At 41.9% G+C, this 19,699-nt stretch overlaps 1 protein-coding gene across 1 annotated transcript; it reads right to left on the minus strand.

Moving 5' to 3' along the window:
• Positions 1-1,212: 1,212 nt before the first annotated feature.
• Positions 1,213-19,345, minus strand: mxd1 (MAX dimerization protein 1). The gene is made up of 6 exons (XM_084552210.1): positions 17,960-19,345; positions 17,215-17,311; positions 11,507-11,536; positions 6,992-7,106; positions 6,643-6,802; positions 1,213-5,087 (listed from the first exon to the last, which is right to left on the minus strand). The coding sequence occupies exons 1-6, from the start codon at positions 18,024-18,026 to the stop codon at positions 4,891-4,893; spliced, it is 666 nt and encodes a 221-aa protein (XP_084408336.1). The 5' UTR covers positions 18,027-19,345; the 3' UTR covers positions 1,213-4,890.
• Positions 19,346-19,699: the final 354 nt, after the last annotated feature.

Here is a 19,699-nt window from a genome sequence, read left to right on the forward strand (position 1 = left end):
CGTATGTACACGGGTGTAAGACGTACACTATCAAAGGATCAATGAGTAACTTTTAATATGTTGTTTGGCCATAAAGACTGTCAGCTTTTAGCTACAGGTAACTTACACTGCTCTCTTGTTGAGCTGACATAGCGCTCTGAATATTTCATTGCAACAGTTTTTTGCACAACTAAAGTCTTCACCTTATAAAACATTTCTTGAATTTTAATGGTGCAATCCGATTTTCAACTTTACAACTAGCTAGTAAAGATTTATGAGCACACTAATCTATTGGTTGACGGGACCTCGGGGTTAAGGATGGGATGGGATCCCAATGCAGAGATTGCAGGAAGCCAGGGAAGCGAGTGGGACTCGATGTGGGGGCAAGGATGTCAACACTTGGGCTCCTTGTCCCCTGATTACTGTAATGAAAGAGACAAGGGAGGGGTAGGGAAGGTCAGAGTTGAGAACTGAGACAAAACACAGAGAAAGGGGTCAGACACGCTTTTCTTCCTGAACTTCATATAAAGTTTGGGATGGTTGGCTGAAATGTGACAATCAAAAACAGTGTAATTTATCTGCTCACTTTAGAACAGATCATTTTTATTTTTGTTTTGTGGCTTGTCACAGCAGGAAAAAGAAATGCAGGTGAAAGCAGTGAAAGAATGTGCATTCCATCTAGATGAGCCAGTTCCAGGTATTGTGTGCGCACTAAGCGTGATTTGTGCTTTCCTGCTATGACAAGTTAAAACGTCTGACGTGAAAAAAAAGTCTTGTGAATGTGTGAAGTGCATACGGACGTGGGTGAAAAGCCTGGAGAAGAACTGTATCATATCCAGAATGAATTGGGTGCATGTCTGTTTTTTGGAGCTCAGCCCTCAGGCATGAGGACCTGTCCAAGACATGTGATAGGTTGAAATGTTATTGAAGCTGGTGAGGAGGAGGCTCTCCATGGCAGAAAAAAATAATAATCTCCCTTCCCCCCCTCACCAGTCTGACATCTCCAGAAGGGATGCAGAATGCTTTTCAAGATACCCATCCCCCTCCTTCCTCTCTTTCTCCTGTTATGGCTTTGTGTGTATTGGTTATTGAGCAGCAGTCAGATGGCTGTGATCACACAAACCTGGGATTTGGCCAACAGATTACTGTGAAACGCACCGGACGGCTGGCGAGGATCAAGCCCTCGTGGAGGCTTTCTTTTCTTCTCCCGTGCAAAAAAAAAACAAAAATATAACCTCCTTATTAACATTTATTCAAGCTTTAACTGAAAATTATTCATTGTATGAGAAACTGGTGGGTTGAGATCCTCGGTTAAAGCCTCCATTTGTCTTCTCAGTGTAATTACCGCTGCCGCTTTTATGTCTTGAACCACAAATAAAGACCACGGCCACAAGATAGGTAGGTAAACAAGGGTTTCAAATGTTTTATTTCTTTAATATCACTGGCAAATATAAATTGCTGCTCCACAACTCGTTGTCAAAGCGTTACTTCCCCACATTTGATGTGATTTATTTAGAAGAAGTGTCCAAATTCTCCAATTTCTTAAAAAGTAAGTGCACAAAACGTCCACCTTATTCAGCAAATAGACTTTTGACCCTTTCTGAGGAGAAAGGCGGCAGGTGACGACGACGTCCATGGAGCTATGTGTGGGTTTAGTGTGTAATGCATGAAAGCACCATGCCTGAGACCGTCACAATGAAGAGGAATGACCTTTGTGATACATGTTGCTATATCATTAACACTCATACATATCATATACACTTCTTCTGCTAGGTCTTACATTTGTGTCTTGTTTTAAGGCATTGTTAGCCACTTTGTATGCAGGGACAAAATGTGCAAAAACCAAATATCCACAAGAACGTGAGTTTCCCCTGATGCTGAAAGCTATAGCTTAAACAACTGGTCTGACTGTAGTGTTGTTCTTTGAGAGATTCCACACCTGCGTCTTAAGGCAGATGCTGAGAGCACCAGGGTCTTTGTATCGGGGTGGGGTGGGGGCGGGGTTAGGCTGGCAGCGTAGAAGCAGTACTGGCATGTAGCTGCTCCTATGCTGCCACACCACACAAACACACACACACACACACACACACACACCTCACCTGCACCACGAATGCCAACGCAGCATATAGAGGAGGGAGTCACACTCTCACATGGTTGCTTGGCAAACACATCCGTACAGGAAATGCACACGCACACAGGTAGACTGGCAGAACACAAAACAGGTCATGGATTGGGGGGGGGGGGGGGTAAAGGAGCAAACACGATACTCCCATAGACAGACGTTAATGCTCAGGTTAATACATGAAGTCTTCGTCAAGTGGGCTTTTTTTTTTTTGCTTTTTACTAGTAAACAAATGGAAAGGAAACCCGAACAGAAACACAGCCTTGTATGTTTATATATATATATATTTCTCTTTTTTTAACCACCCACCCTCTACAACCCCCCCAAAAAAATTCTCTCTGAAGACAGTGACGAAATAAGCACACACATACTGTATACACATGCACGCACCGACAGATGGCATTTCGGTGAACACATCACACACCTGCCCACTCACAACTACTTTTCAATACATTGTCTCCTTGTAAGCCTGGCTACATACTTCCTCTCCCTTTGAAAAGGTTTCAACTTGACAAACATAAGCAGCATTCCACACTCAGTGACTAAACAATCAATTTTTTTTAAAATCAGGTTTTCTTTAGCTTTTTTTTTTTATTTATTCTTTTTTAGTGTACCATCTTCATGCTTTAACTGAGATCTGGAAGTGGCGCATGCGCGAGCAGGGAGCTTCCTTTGGAACCGCGCTGCTACACTGCAGAGAGGAGGACATGTACATTCAGAAACCTGCAATCCTCTCCCTGCCCGCGGCATCTCTGAACCACACGAAAGGGCTAAAATCTCACGAGGCTGAGCAGCCATTTTGTCTGAGGTTCCTAGGCATGGAGATGAAACAGGCAACGCAGTGTTGCCGGAGGAATTGTCGCCAAACTCAACCTGGCCACCGACTCCTCTCACTCTTATACTTTTTTAATTCACATTTTTTTTAAAGGTTATTCAGATTTTTTTGTCTTATTATGCGACCATTCAAAGGGCAAGATGGCTTGAAACAGCAAAAAATTGGAACCAACCACAAAGAAAACACTTATTTTCTAGGAGCACCGTGCCAAATTCAACAGACACAAAAGCCTCGAGGCACAAGAAACATGTCTAAATATTCTATGGATTGACTAGGCTGTGCAAACAAACTACATATTAGAAACTCTCAATAAACCTCACAAGAAGAACATAAGCTATGACTGATTAAATATAATTTTATATATTCATCTATATATTTAGTATATCTAATAAATACATTTTGTGGACATAGAGATCTTTCTGTAAAGTATTTACATTAAAAGGAGTACTTTTCTGCTGAAACAATAAATAGCTATGAAGGCAAAGGAGAAAAAGCTTTTTTTTTTTTTAAATTTTAGTGCTTTTCAGATGTGAACATGGAGAAAGATTGAGGCTCTTCTCAGCGTGTTCCCACAAAAAATGTCAAAGCCAGTCATTCTGTTTTAGGGTGACTCTACCTTCTCTCAAACCCCCTTCATAGAATAACTGCCCGGAACATCCAACAAAAATAATGCTCTCAGTCTCACCTGCCTGTCCTCTCTACATAGTGGAATGTGCTCCAGTCTCGTGACTGCTCTCAGTAGAGAGGATTTTCCCTTCCTGTTAATACCTGGTGAGCGGGGCAGTGAAGGAGTAGTGTACAAGAATGTACCAGCACCTGCCAAAATACACCAGCTTTCAGTCTGGTGGCTGGTGTTAAAGGTTTCCATACCTGCCAACAGCCACCATCACCACCAGGCTCAGATGTGACATACACACATATGGGAAAAGGATTCCCTAAAAACGCCACCGTCATCAGAGAGAGGCAGAAAACATCAAAACCCTCCCGTGAGCCCCTAACCCCTTCACAATCTCATGCTGCACAATTTTTTTGTTTGTTTTTGTTCCTTTTTTTCCTCTGAATGGCAGGTGTGGACATAAAATTACAGGGTGGTTTTTGTGAGGTTGCCTGCCAAAGCCTGGGTACTAAGGGACGTATTGCTGTCGGACCCAAACAGTTAACACCACAAACACTCTAGATTAGTGTCCATAAAGTCTGCTGACCGACATGTATTTCAAACACTCATTTCATCTGGTAACATTTCTGCCATAGCTGCAGCGGGGGGCCTTTACGTTTTTAAGAGACAGTGTTTGAAAAAGATGACAGTTTTGTTTACAAAAGTAATTTTAAGTGCAAAGTACCATGCACAGATGGTTGACTAGTGAGCGGGGCAGAAAAAGAGCCCCACATCATGTCAGTGTCACACTTTTGGGTCTCACTGTACAACTGGGACCAATGGAGGGGTGTGTGTATGTGTGTTTTAATGTATGTGTGTGTGTGTGTGTGTGTGTGTGTGTGTGTGTGTGTGTGTGAGAGAATTAAGGGTGAAATCTCATACGTGCTTCCCATGGCTCTTGAGGCATACAAAAAGAGGCAGTGGGACATTGTGTGGTAACATTCTCTGGCTGAAAGTTGTATTTCTGACGGATGGAGGGGCGGTGGGGGTGGAGTGTCTTTAAAATCCCGCTCGTTTGATTGGTGCAGAGCAGAGCAGGCGACACCCTAAAGACTGACCGCTGATGATGGGCTGGATGAAGGCGGGTGTCTCAGAGGTGTTATAGTCTGAATGGAAGTCATCGTGCAGACACACAGTCTGCAGAGGCCTGGCTGCAGGGAGAGGCCTTGGTCAGTCCTGGCTAAGAAGAAAGGGAGAGAGGGGGTGGAGGTCTGAGCAGAACCAAGGAGTGGTGAGATAATCTTCGGACGGGATTGGCTGAAAGGAGGAGGTGGGTGCTGGGTCAGCAACCAGTGCCGTTTATAGGCTGCAGCCCAGCTGCTTGACCATCTCCTGAGTGTCCTGCAGGCGCAGCAGGCTGGCGCTGGAGTAGCCCTCGTCGCTACAGCTGCTGCGCAGGCTGCCCCGCTCGTCCCCTGAGTCGCTCACACTGCTGGTGCTCCACTCTAGATCACCCAGCAGGTAGTCTGTCCCCTCCACATCCACATCCAGGTCCTCTGTTGGAACAAGACAGCATCGTTACAGGGCTGAATGACAAGTCACTTATCTATTCAGGTCTCTCTGAAGGACACTCATGTTACTAAGTGAATTTTTTCTATTAAACAAAGTGGGGAACAATCCATTCAGTCAATTGTTCCAACATGTGTAGAGCTATGTGTGAAATCTGGGGGTAATATGATAAAAGATTGAAAGTTTTTGAACTTCCATTGTTTAATTTCATGTATTAGTTTATTTCTTTCGTTTTTATAGCTATGAGTTTATAGTTACAGAGTTAAGTCATGTTAAGTGGAATCATTTCATGGTATGTTCAAGGGTTGTCATCATTTTACAACAACGTAAAAAAATAAAATATTTTTACTGAAATCTGTGTGAAACATTGGCTTGCTGTAACAAAGGAATGAGTCCGTGTTCAGTGTATAGCAGAACTGAAGTTCAAACAGACCAATAAGCACAGTCCACAACCTCCAGATGCTTCTGTACCTGGGGCTTCTTCTTAATGGCCTACTTCACAACAGGCGTTGTGACATATTATTACAGAGAGGGTGCAGGTGTAGTTTTGGTGCCTTCGAATATGGGGTTGTGTATCCAGTGGTCACGAGAAGTGTCCACATGCATGGTCCTGTTTTGTGGTATTCACAACCTCACAAATGGAAATTTTCAATAGAGTTTGCGTTCACAAGTTCTAATGTGTTTGCCGATGTTTTCAGGAAGTGAATGGTAAGTTAATAAATTGCAAAGACCAAGGATTACTGCTGCTTTCTGTTATACATTTACATTTGCTACATTAAGTTAAATGCTCGTAAACTTTAAATGGTAGCCTCTGTGTCTTGTCCTGTCTAGATGACAACAGTTGCTCAGTAGTTTCTCGTGACTTACCGCTGTTATTACCACTTGACTGTAAAGTCACCTCACATTGCCTGTGTCTGGACCAAGAAGCTCCACTTGAACACAGAGCAAAGACTAAAGCCAACACCCAGATGGCACATAGTGTACGTCTTCACCTGGGTTAAAAGATAATAACTCTTCATACCAGCAGGAGGCAGTAATCTGTGTTCATCGTTCCAAAGGGGAAAGAGGAAGCGTTAGTCAAAGGCATGAAGAGCTACAAACCATCATGCAGTGGGTTCGTTTTGTCATGGCCCTGAGAAACATGATTGTATGAGGGGATGGCAGCTTGAGTTATTTTGAATTTCTGAAATCCTGATAATATTTGGTATTATTGATTTAGAGAACAATAAAACTGTCTATTGCATTTTTGAAAAACTGACTTGAGAAATTACTTACCATGTAAGTGTCTTATTTTATCACATATGGATGAGTTATAAGTACAGTTTAATGAATATGTTTGCTGCTTTTTTTGTCAATGAAATTACAAAAATATAAAAAAAGATTTCATGTTTTTTCCTGGAATTACTTTCTTTTGTTTCATTTCAACAAGATAGTTTTGAGGACTTCTCACTTTCTCACCAAACTTGGGTGACAAGTTCTGAATCATGTTAAGATGACAGAGTCTGGAGAAATGGCCACGGTTCTGCAGCTGTGCCGACTTACCCTGGTCAGAGTCGGACTTGTCAGAGGACCTAGTGGAGCCTGTACTGTCCATTCGGATCCTCTCGACTCCCAGCTGCTCCAGACGCCTCCTCAGATGTCTCCGCTCCCGCTGTAGCTGCTCCAAGGTGTGCTGAGCTTTCCTATCGCTGTCCTCCAACCTCTACAGGGTTGAACACAGTAAACCACTTTAGGAGCAGCTGCTACTGTATCTATGTGCATGTATCTATGTGCATGTGTCCATGTCCACAACAACTTGCTAACATGCTAACACTCTTAACCCACCCGCTGAGGTCAACAAAGTGCCCTCTTCACAACTGATTAGGTGAGCAGTGAACACACACACATGTACCTTGATGTGATCTTTGGCCTTCATCAGCAGGCTGAGGGTGGTGTGCCTGTTGGCATCTGGTCCCAAGGGAACGAGGGATTTCAAGCGCTCTAAACACAGCCGTAGATGTGCCCGTCTGCAGGGAGTGAAGAAGAAACAAAGATGGAGGAAAACGGTGAAAGTGAGAAGAACAAAGAATTTTCTTCTCTGTGAATCAGGCACTGAACGCCAATATGGTGATGGTGGAGGCCGGAGCCACCACACTGGGCTTCAAACCCGCTCTTCAGGTAACCTATGGCTGAAATCACAGATGGTTCATCCATCTGTATTTACAGCCCATGAGAGCAGGCAGCAGAGGTCTGATACACTCACTGTTGTCTTACTTCACACCACTGTCAGCTGGTGATGACACTGATAAGAGTCGTCACTTGAGGACACTGATCAACAGAGTTTGGGTGGGTCATTCAGGACCTACAAAAGACTTTGTTTGTCCACATATGCAGATGTATCTGTAGGATCTGTCTTCAGTGTGAGAATTCTGTGAAAATTTGGGATCAAAGCATGACAAATGTCACAAACAATGAAGTCCTGTTCACCAGCAAAATGAAAGAATTTTTAGAAAAATGTATTAAAGGTTAAGTGTATTTTCTTTATGTGCTTTCTTTATGAAAATACACCTAACCTGTGTTTTTTGACACAAATGGTAGAGCTAATCATCTATACTAAGAGGTAGTGAGTAAACAGTTTGTTGATATTAAGGTTCCGTATGAAATGATGTATATTTGTATATTTTCAGTACGTCAGCATTCAGCATTCTTACATAATGCTGCTACATAGGCCATTTCATTGAGTGTAAACGTTCCCTAGATGACAAGAAAACAGGAATATGCTGTAAAACCAAAGATCATCTGAGACATATGAGCAGATCTGAACTGATTACTAATGTCATCTGTCCTGCAACAACCCCCGCATATACACAGTTCACATTTACATTCCTCATCTCCACTTCGTTTCCTCCTGTACGGATCCCAGCCGCTCTAAGCCAGCAGCCTTGCCAGTTGCTAAGGTCTGGTGGGTGTTGGTGACCACTTGACCCTGCTGTTACACAACACACACCTCCAGCTCCAGCCTCGTCAAGAGTGTGTACGTGTCTGTATGCCTGTGTTTGGCTGAGTGAGTGGGTGTGTGCACGTCAGACGGTGGGTACATTTTTTTTTTTTTATGTTTTTACTGGCCTGGCTGGATGAGCTGTTCATTTACTGTCTGCCGCACGCAACCCAAATGCGAACGTCACTGCAGAAAAGAGTTTATTCAAATTCGAGAAGTGTGAGACTGATTTGGCTGTGGGCAGAGGACACACACAAATATATTCTTACCCCTTGCCCTTTAAACACACGCATACACCCTGCAAGTGAAGTCCATGCATGCACATACAAAGCAGTACTAAGCAGCTGAAACCAAGTGTCTGTTTCTTAGCTGACTCAGTCCAAAGGGCATGCAGACTGCTATTACATAACATGGAAATGTCCTCATCTGTGGTGTTCTGACATAGTAAGGGATCAGTGGGGCTAGTTAATGTTTGTCAAACAACACTGATGAGCAATCAAACAGCACAGGTCACATGGCATTTGAGTGAAAAGGAAACAATGCATACAAGCCTATGTAGCTTTAACACAGTGCTATTTCAACAACAGGTTATTCTAGTTCAGTGTGTCAATGGGTGATATGCATGTGGAGCTACAGTCTAATGCCAGAACCTACATTTCTCTGGCATCACTTCACACTTGCACTTGGACCAGCCGTGTGCATTTAAAAAGTACACATGGCCGAGTCTGAGTGTGGTCCAAAATCAGGTGAATGTGCAAGTTGCATGTGTTGCATAAGAACTGTTGCAGCTATGCTGTCGTTTTCAACCAAAAGTTGTTTCTCTTGCAGCAGCCTCTCGCTTAATACAAACTACAACCAGGTCACCTGGTGAACTTTGCCTGACCAGCAGTAAATCACCTGCGTTGTCTTCACTCTTACACTTGACCACTAGGAATGAAAGTTCATTCCTTGCTTGGGGACACTTGTAAAATCGGTGTGCTGGTGGTGCTTGGAGTCGTGTTACGTGAATGTAAACATGCACACACACACACACACACACACACGCACGCTCCTGTTTCTGTGTGCAACGACAGAAGGAAGTACAAAACAAGACTTTTAAGGCGTGGTATGATTTCACTTGAGGCAATGTTGCTCCTCTGGCTTTGCTAGCAGCGGTTTGCATTGACACGTTTACTATTTGCCTGTGATGGCTTTCTATCATCAGTCTACTGCTGGGGGAAACCAGTTAAAAGCTATGAAGCTATGAATGTTCTCAAGTGGTCATAATTTTGACTTTCTGTCAGGTGTGAGGAGTCTCCACACACATAATCCTGCACACACATGCAGAGGGCTAAATCCCAGGCACAGGCCTCAGTGCTATGTATTATTCAGGCAGTCCACTGAGCTGCTGATTTGGATGAAGTAGCACAGGAAAGAGGCACTGTGTGTGCTGGAGACTCCGAACAAAGAAAGATTAATATTCAGATTCAAAAAGCAGCAGTTTGATCAAATAAAAAATATATTACTCATATCTGTTAATATGTGTAGTTATCTGATCTGTTTATCTGTCTTCAATTATTTTCAGTGTCATCTTTTGTTATAAAAATGCCAGAAATCTTATAATTTCCTACAACTCAGTGAGATGTTTTCAAAACCAATTTAATAAATCAACACTGGATTAATCGACCTCTACTGATACTCATGATGCTTTCATATATAATTAAGAAAATCAGCACATTTATGAAGCTGAAACCAGTATATGATTCGATTAACCGCTGCAGCTCTAAATCATTTCCACCAAACTGATTATCGCAATCAAATGAAAAGCAAATCAGACAGGGAAATGGACTGACAAATTCGCACAGCCTAAAATAGAACATAAGTCTACCAGCTCCACAAAATGCTGTCAAGTGCCTGCTCAGTTGTACGTTATTGAAACAAGATCAGCCCCTCTCAGGAGCCAAAGGACACACTGAGTCACCTGATACAACTATGATACCTCATTTGTCTCATCAGTGTCGGGAGGGCACGGCAAAAAAAATAAAATAAATAAATAAATAAATGTTTCAGTGACTAGAAACCGTTTTAAGTACCCAAACATCATTATCGTTATCAATCTCTGTCATCCAAGGACTGGCTTAGAAAGAATACAAACCATTACATTCCCAGGTTCCCACTTTTAAATTTGGGTTTTGTTTGTTTGTTTTGTTGTTGATGTAGCCAATTCAAAAAGATCCACATTCCTTGTTAGGACCTTAATTCACCTGCAAGTGCCCAGGGTTATTCTGATAGGATCTGGGACAGTGATGCATGTGAACACCTCATCCTGTTTAATGTTGGTATTCTTCATTCGTCCAAACTGGACTACTGTATGCTTATTATCCACACTGGTTCTTCAACTACATATTATATTAATTAGTTATAAAAAATAAGAAACAGGAAAATCTAACTTTGACATGTAAAAGCTTAGTTGTTCTCTCACACTACACAAATAATTGTGCGATAATGAATGGATTTTTGAACCAAGAAGCTTTTCTTCAACCTTAATCAACAGAGTGAAAATAAGTAATAGCTAGTTGTGCCTCCATAAGCAGCAACAACTGCAACTAAATGTTCGATAACTGGAGGTAAACCTCTGACATCAATGTAGCAAAAAATTTTAACTGCTCTATGTGATGCCAGCATTTGAGCGGGTTCAGGGGTTCATCAGTGTGAGTTGTTAGAACATTTTGTAGTGGTTTTTGCTTCTCTGCTCTTGGTTTGAAGGATGGATGCTTTCTTTTGAGTGGAAATCAAAATTGTGAACCAGCTCATCTCGTTTGTCTCCTTATTAGCTCAGAATTTGTTCCTCGAGAAACGTCTTCCTACACAAACGCAGAAATCAGGTTCCACGGGCAGTCAAAAAACAAAAGTGCTTTCATCCATTGTAAACTGGTTACTATGAAATTCCTTTATACATTCATCAGTCTATGTTTGAAACCACAGGGTGCGGAAGGAAGAGGGCACACCTGCTGTCTACTGTCCTCCTCCTCTCCTACATCTGTCTTTATTAATCACAACTATCTCTTCCTGATTCTTCAGCTAACACTGTTCTCTCTGCTCTACCTACTGAACCACAGCCGCCCCCAACTGCGGCCATCAAACTTCATAACTCCTCCCGCTGAGTGTTGGTCATCTTAACACTCTTGTGAATACTTTATGCATCTCACTTTTATTTATTTTTTTATTTTTATTTTATTTTTTATTTATATTTATATTACTTTTTATTCTATTTGTATTTGACTTTGTCACTTTGCAACTGTCACTTTATGGGAGCAACAGCAACAAAACAATTTCCTTGAAGGATTAATAAAGTATTCTGATTCTGATTTTTGGGTGGTGTGAGCTCATATTCTTATGTACTGAGGAGCAGCATAAATATGCACAAAGATATGAAGATTGTTTTCATACCTGTTCTTTTCCATTTCATTGTGCGTAGACCTGTGAAGATAAAACAAAAGCACACATCAGAAACTGCACATAATAACAGAGCTGCTGATTAAACAGGGTATTTTTTCACTTCATGTGCCATCACTGCGGTACAGGGCCTCAATGCAGGGGAGTGAGCGCAAGAGTAAAGGCTGTGTGGGAGTCTATGAGCAGTCAGAGTGGACGACAAAATGAGATTCTAGGACAAACGAAGAGTAGGCTGGGCATCCTGGTACCCATGGCCTGCTCTACAGAGGAAGCTTTTTTAAGGACCACACTCGCACACAGATACGTGATGAGGAGGCCCAGGGGTAAACATAGTAACAGTAACCAGAAACAGAAGCCCGGAGTAGACGGGACTACTGTATGCCCTTTCATACTGCCTAATTATCCATTGTGCATGAAGTAATGAACAGGGTGGAGGTGAGGGCCAACATAATGAACGTAAGATGAAAGATGGAGGTGCGCTAGTGCCCAGCATAATAACTCCTGCATTGCAGTTTTAAAGCAGCACACACAGACAGCAGATGCAGAAAAGGGGTCAAGAGTACATTTTGGTTAGAAAAAAAGTGTCGGTTTGACCTGTGTGAGAAAAGGTTCGTGGGACAGATGAGGAGAAAGCAAAGAAGAGCCCCTCTACATTCCTGACCTCTCCTCCACCTCCACCTGACCCTCTAATCCCGTCACCACAAGTCCCAGAATAGCCTGTGCATTTTCAGCTCTATACTGTTACCGCCATGCTGTTGCCATATTTGACAACAACCCTCAGTTACAACCCTTCAAGTCCTGCTATGAGTTGATGCAGAAAGAACCACAAACTCCCTCATTTTGTAAACTGTCATGCATGTGTGTGGATGCGAGGTATCAATCTTGTTTCACCTTGGGTGCTTTGTATCTCACTCGCCCCGTCCAGCTAGTGTGCATTCCAGCACAGGGCAGACAGCCGCTGGTGACATAACATCGCCAGCGGGGTAGTGATCCCACTTATTCAGGCTGGATTTCAGGACCTGGAACACCTCCCACCTCCTGCCTGTGTCCTGTAACCCTCGGCCCCTCTACCTAACACACCCAGTGCAGCCACACTGTACAACTGATATTAAGTGACACAGAGGAAGACCTAGATTCTTCATTGTGAGTGATGTACAATAATGAATAGTTTGCATTGCTACTTCCTAAATTGCCGGCTTTACCAATAGAACCACATTGATATGGTTGGCTATTACACAGTATCACACCATATTCCACTGGATCACCATACTACTATAATATATTAATAATAATAATTCAAACAGATCTGTCTAACTAACCACCTGTAGCAAGGAAATAACTTCTTCGACTACAGATCAATGTGACTCCTGAATCAGCCAATTCATTAGTGGCATTATAAAAGAGCAGAGTGATAACTGACATAAGAATGGAAACAACTAATACTGACTCATAGATCGTTATCGGCCTGTTCTATAGTGGGAATATTTAGGAAATAATGTTCCATATATCGGCCCAAAAACTGCATACAGCAATACCAATATATTTGCAATAAGCTAATCTTGGACTGGCTGGTTTAACAACAGCCACATGAATTAAAGGGGACTACCGTTTTTTACAACCTGGACCTTATTTTTGGCATATAATACGATCGTTTACTCACCCATATAACTCTGGTGTCATTTTTAGTCGTTCAGAATATATTTAGCTCCAGTGGCGTTTTCCAGCAGAACATTGTATTGTCACAAGATGGTCAATGTTATTAACATCTCCTGTCAGCGGTTTTAATGTTGTGGCTGATCAGTGTATATACACACACTACCAACTTTGAATTTATGAATCTTCCTATACTGACCCATGAAGTCTTACTACTCAATGTACAACTGTCTATGTCAGAGGCCTTAATGCAGAATGTTTAGAAAGCTTTTCTTCAGCTTGGTCTACAAGGCTTCTTCTGGCCTCACCCAAGTCTCCCATATTAGCATAAACAACAACACAGGGCGTTGAAAGGCTTAAGTGCCTGCAACGATGTCAAGAACACGGTATGTGCTCCATAGTGCACAGTATTTATACACTGTGTGTGTGAGGTGGGGGATGGCTCTCTCCATCTCTGTAATGGTGGAGCTGGTGTTCTCCAATGACTGCCAAGAGTGAGCAGGAAAGACACGGAAGGGAGGAGGAGGAGGTGAGGATCGAGAGAGCGAGAGAGAAATGAGGGGGAGGGGGGAGTCACTACTACCGACACACATACACACCAGAAACATGGTGAGTCCCCTCCCCCAGTACTCACACATCCATGCTTCAGGAAAAACACAGAAACTGGAGGGGGTTGTACATAGTGGGTTGAGTGACTTCAAACATATACATGACTGCCTGCCCTACATTTCACCAAATCTTAACACCAACAACATCGATCAAATAACACTTATGATGGTCAATCCATGACCCACTCTTCTGCAGACATCAACCCTTTCCCCAGGAGGCAAATTCAGTTAGTACAAGTGCTGGTCTGCCTATTAATGAACGAGAGCCAAGATCACATCGGACCATATCAAATCATCTAGGCTTTGTAGAAACCCTTATTAATAACAAGTGCCTTTAAATAGCAATGAGTAATAGTGAAAATGTGCTCACAACTAACACGGGTGTCACTGCAGTTTAACATAACCTTGTAAATGGGAAAAGTAAATGCTGGTGAGGGTTTTATGACTGGAAACGGGGGCAAAATCTGCAGGAGCTTGAGTCCACTCGACATAACAAGCTAGTCCCATGTTCACTAGGCACATCTAAAACTGTAGTGCCACCTAAGCATATTAAGACATAAGCTGAGCTGGAAGCATGTTCCTGCAGAACTGCACACCCTGCGTCCTTTAGATCATAGTGCCAATAGAAGCACACGACAAATGAATCACTGCCAATAACAACTTAGTCAAACTCAAGAGACATGTTAATCAATCTGATTAATGACAAGATCGTTTCAAATACCAGAGTTTTCTATGTACATGTGTCTACACACAATGAATGAAAAACCATTTCCTGTTAATCGTGTACACTAATGAGGTAAATGCAGGTAAATTTACTGTCGACAGTCAATTATAGCTGGATCAATTAGCTGATTTAGAGAAAAACGGATCAATCAAATATGATAATCTAATAATCATTTATGCAGAAAAATACCAATCGTTCATTGGTTGCAGCTTCTCCGGAGAAAGGATTTACTTCTATTTATATCTCACTGGTTATATCACTGGGTTTTGGACTGATGGCCAGACAACACATGACACTGACACGCTTTCTGAATAAATAATCAACTCAAGAACCAGAAAATGAAGACGGACACTAATGGCAGTCGACACACCAAAATGGGCAAAAGGGGATGTGATTCACTATTGGGGCTGTGAATAGCTGAAGCTATGGAATACTCAAAGTCTGAGTATAGTAGACTAACTTTAGATTCACAGAATGTGTATCATGGCTACATAGTGGCTTATGATGCGTAAAATGCAGACGACACGTACTGTATTTATTTGTGTTTTGCATGCTTCACCTCTGTGCCCCATGAATAGGACATCAAGCATGGCACACAGCCAGTCTGTGGACACTTTAGTTCAGGGTATCCCTTAAACAAACATGCTCCCAAAACATGTCAGGTGAACATGTGAAAGTAACATGTGACAGCTGAAAAGACAAGGTCATGGCGCAAAAACAAAGCTAAAACAAAAAGCCGATTGGACTTGTTTTCCTGAAGACGTTTCACCGCTCTTCCAAGTGGTGTCTTTTTATAGCTCTTCTGAACAGCCACACCATCATCAGGTGATTTCAGACCAAACAGTTCGGGTCACTCTCTGAGGGGAACTACACAATGGGAGTCCACCAGAAAGCTACATACCTTCAAGGCCTTTTTCTGTTTCCATTTGGACCAACACTGGGAACGCTTAAATGATTCAATAGCTGGTTGAAGGTTGTAAAACAATGTCACTCAATTCATGCAACAATATTGTACATAGGCAGCCTGGACTTTACTGCTCCATACATCACAGTTTTGTTCCATTTGTGAACGTTAAGAGGTGCTGTTTGCTAGCCAATGTTTTACCAACCCATTTTTTTGTTCTTGAAAATAAAAAAATGTGCTACATTCATGTGTTTGATCAGTCAACATACAATTACATGCGTCGAGGTTTCCCTTGTGCTATGGAAACACCTAACATAAAGTAAAAGGTAATTAAGAACCTGTAACTAACTTTGTAGAACTACAGTATGATCATTCGCAGTTCCTGCTTGATAGGACACAAAAAAAGGTGTATTTTCATCAAAAAAAGGGGTATTTTCACAGGAACTATAAAAAAAAAAGTACTCATGGAAACCAGCCCTGTATAATGTTAAAATAATACTGAAATTTCATTTATTTTCCTTCTAAATCCACACAATGTACAAGGTAAGCAATGGAAGTAATGAAACATAAGTAAGGGGTCAAGTAAGGGATAGACTCTGATTTTCTGAGGCATTAAAATGAACATTTTGAAAGCTAAGAGTTGTACACTGGGTCACACAAGGTAAGAGGCCTATATATAAACATGTTCCACCTCAGGTGCCCTGCAAGATCATTTCCACATAACAGATTAGCAGATATGGACCATATGAAGGTTCAGCTAACAGAGTATACATACAATCTGAACAGGTTATTATGCATTATCTCCTTTCCTGTCAGTGTTTTTAGGGAATGACATTTTTTTTACACCAATTATTTGTTTTCGCCTTTCAAGTTTTTTAGTAAATACAAAAGCAGGTAGACAGAAAAATTGTCTACAGTATTAACTGTACATCCACCTGCACAGGATCATGGAACTTAACTGCAATCTAATCACAGAGCACATATTGATCTGTGGGGTGGGAATGCAACATATATCTGTCCTTGGGAACTGATTGATGGAATTCACGTTACAGACAGTGAACGCACTAGTGTCCACTCAGGTGACTGGCGTTGAGAACATGCCCCCTCACCGAAATGTCTTCTGCAGTCACCTTGACTGACCCACTTTGCTTTACAGAGTGGTCTTTTGCTTTAAGCCAGACTGATGTTTGCTGCTGTCAGTCACATGCTTTAAAGAACGCAATGGGACATCTGCATGTGATCTTAACCCAACAGATTCACACATACACATGCACCCACAGCTTACAATAACAGAGCATCTTTTTGGCGTGTTATGCATGAATTAAATTCAAATAATTGAGTGTCAATATACATTTCACTCTGAATTCAGCAACAACATGTTAATGTCGTTGGCATACTTTTTATTATTTACTGCCCCTGCATTTGGTTGGAGTCGTTTTCTCTCAGACTTTCAGAGAGCGATGTTCACAAATAGTGTTGGAGCAGTAGGGACATTCTGTAGATTCATTAAGCATACCAGCAGACACTCAAATGGCTTCCTTAACTGGAAAGTTTCATGAATATGTGTGTAAATAAATATGCATATACAGACTTGGCTGCAAACTTAAAACCCAGTCCACGGTTTTTAACGGGGGTGGTTTCAAATTCTGAGCTAGCATGGTATTTTTTGGCATGGCACCCAAACACATAAAACAAGTCAGTTCATAGCAAACTATAATTGTGACAACAGCTTAATTTTGCAATCAGTGAAGGCACACTTGAAGTACTCAAAAAAGCAAAGGTTTTGGGGCACGAGAACCTGAACAACCTTTACCTGCTACTTGTGTTTTTCTTGCTTTTGCTTTTCCTTTTCAAGCTTTCCCTCTCTCCACTGCTGAAGGGTGGCATGGAGGCATAGCCGTGTTCAGCTTCTGCAAGCAAATAAACAACATAGTGGTCACATGTCCCAATATCTGGCAATGCAAAAATACAGACAGTGAAATGAAGCCAGGCTGCAAAATGAACCACATCTGAGCTTGATCTTTTGGAATCCATGAGCATTGCCTTGCACTGAATCGCCGGCATGCAATGAATGGATATCATGCAGGATCTTTAGACAGTATTTTCTCCCCTCAGCCTGGACCATGATGTCATCTTGAACTGAAATAAACCCCACTAGCAAACCACAACAGAGGGAAAGGAGGGGCCTCCATGAAAACAATGTCTGACTGCATCTGCCACATATACATTATTTCTTTCATCAGCAATGCAAATGCACCTTTGTCACTGCACATATGCCTTATGCACCAAATATATCTATTATGTCCTAGAGATTAGTGGCTGTTTAGAGGGGGCAGGCGATGCAGCCTGCTGGATTGTTGTGCAAATTAAAAAAAACGTTAATATATTTAATGCACTACCCGCTTATTTGATTAATAAAAGGATACGTTAACTGATTTCAAAACCGCTTTAAAATGATACAAATTCTCACGACTTGGGGGGGAGGGGTGTCATTGTAATTTCTCGGGGGCAAGAGGAAAAAAAAAACAAATGCAGCAAATAATACAATTATACTTTACCTCGTTCCCTGCGATCAAGGTACTCAGCTGCTTCGATCAACATCTGCACCATTCCGACCGCCGCCATTTTCAACAATAACACTGATATTATAAAAATCCGATGAGGGATTCCGTGACTGTACACAGCCTGCTTCAGGTCTCGCTCTCCTTTCTTAAACACTCAGGTATTATTTTAAAATACGAGAGGGGACGTTAAAAAGTCGCTCCTGCAGCGTCGGGCTGTTTAAAAGTTAAAGGTCGTGAATGCAGCACCAAACAAGTCTCTTCCTTAGTGATGGTTAAAATGATGGTTTATGAAAGGCTTGTTGTTAGCTGGCTAGTCGGGGCTGACGATAACACGTCTTCTTCAACAGATAAGCTTAATTTGTCCCCTTTCAAACCAAATGGCTGGCTAAATGTCGACAATTCCGTAGGTAGTTCTTCGAGAAAGGGTGCCTTGTTGACAAAAACACAGCGAACGGTAGCTTGACATATAAAAATAAACCGAGTGCTGTTCTGTTTTTCAGGAAAAAAGTTGGCTAACGTTAGCGCTAATGACAAGTTGCCGAATAAACGATGGGAAGTTCTAGCTAAATTATAAATCTTCAGAAATGAAATGAAAGCAGAAGTTCCGCTTGTACAGGTTGTCACACACTTGCCTGATGTGAACTGAACGTAAAAAAAAAGAATGAGCTAGCTGTCCTAAAGTTCAACCGACGATGTCACCCAACCTTATCGGTTCGGGGCTATGTGGCTGGCTGGTTTTGTGCTGGTTTATCGCTGATAACGCGTAACACGTCTGTCTGGAAACGCAGATAGCGACTGACATCAATTGAGGAAGAGTGACTGTTTCTCAAACTGCTTCCAAAATAGTGGCTTGTTGATCTGGACGGCAGCTAACTACTGTACTTCACCACAAAGCTTCTCTGTTCAGCTATATGATTGGATACTGGAAATACCAACTCGCGCTTCTTATTGGCTGTTTAAACCGTCAATTATCAAGAGGATTCGGCGTTGACTGCCACTGAGGGGCTGGATCAGCCATTTTGGCTCATATTCACACTGGCTGAAAATACACTAAAAAGAGCCACAATGGAGGTCATTTCTGAGTTGCTGACTAACTAACCGTGATTGGTTGTTTCCTGATAAACTTGTGAGCTATTGGTCCCCGATGGCCACGAGCTGAAGAGACAACGCCCGCTTTTGACAGGTGACACGCCCCCTCTGCCATGCTGTTTCGCGGTGTATAACGATGATTGGCTCTCGCTGTGTTGTTTGCCTTATTTCGTGTTGGAAGATTGGTCAGAATCACATGCTCGCTTACTGTTGGTTTCTTGCTTCTCCAATCAAACCGAGACGGATGTTCAATTTAATTTCAGAACATATTATTAAAGGAAAATCGTCTTTCACCTAAAACTACATTTTATTCTGGATGGAAAACCTCTGAATAGGATACATAAATAAATTAGATTATGTTAGATGGCACCAGTACCAGAAAAACAAATAAGTATACGCTAGTATAAGAACATGAAGTGAAACTAGCATTAGCAAAAAATAACATGGGCACACAACAAAACAAACCCAAGAACCATCTCTGAGTGCAGGATGAGTTAAACCAGAAATGCCAGCTACACTGACTGTAACGTTACTCTATCCAGCTGTACAACTCTCCTTTCTGCAACACATAACTCCAGGTTATTTATGTTAATGCACATTATTGCACCATATTAATCCTTCCTATGTATAGAATATACACTTCCA

Source organism: Chelon labrosus, assembly GCF_963514085.1.
Source record: "Chelon labrosus genome assembly, chromosome: 9".
Taxonomy (NCBI): Eukaryota; Metazoa; Chordata; class Actinopteri; order Mugiliformes; family Mugilidae; genus Chelon; species Chelon labrosus.

Excerpts from the sequence above, each read along its gene's own strand:
- mxd1 (XM_084552210.1), bottom strand. The coding sequence starts at position 18,026 with ATGGCGGCGGTCGGAATGGTGCAGATGTTGATCGAAGCAGCTGAGTAC. Across the intron at positions 11,537-17,214 it reads AAGAAAAACACAAGTAGCAG|GTCTACGCACAATGAAATGG; the intron begins GTAAAGGTTGTT and ends TTATCTTCACAG. Across the intron at positions 5,088-6,642 it reads CAAGTCCGACTCTGACCAGG|AGGACCTGGATGTGGATGTG; the intron begins GTAAGTCGGCAC and ends TTGTTCCAACAG.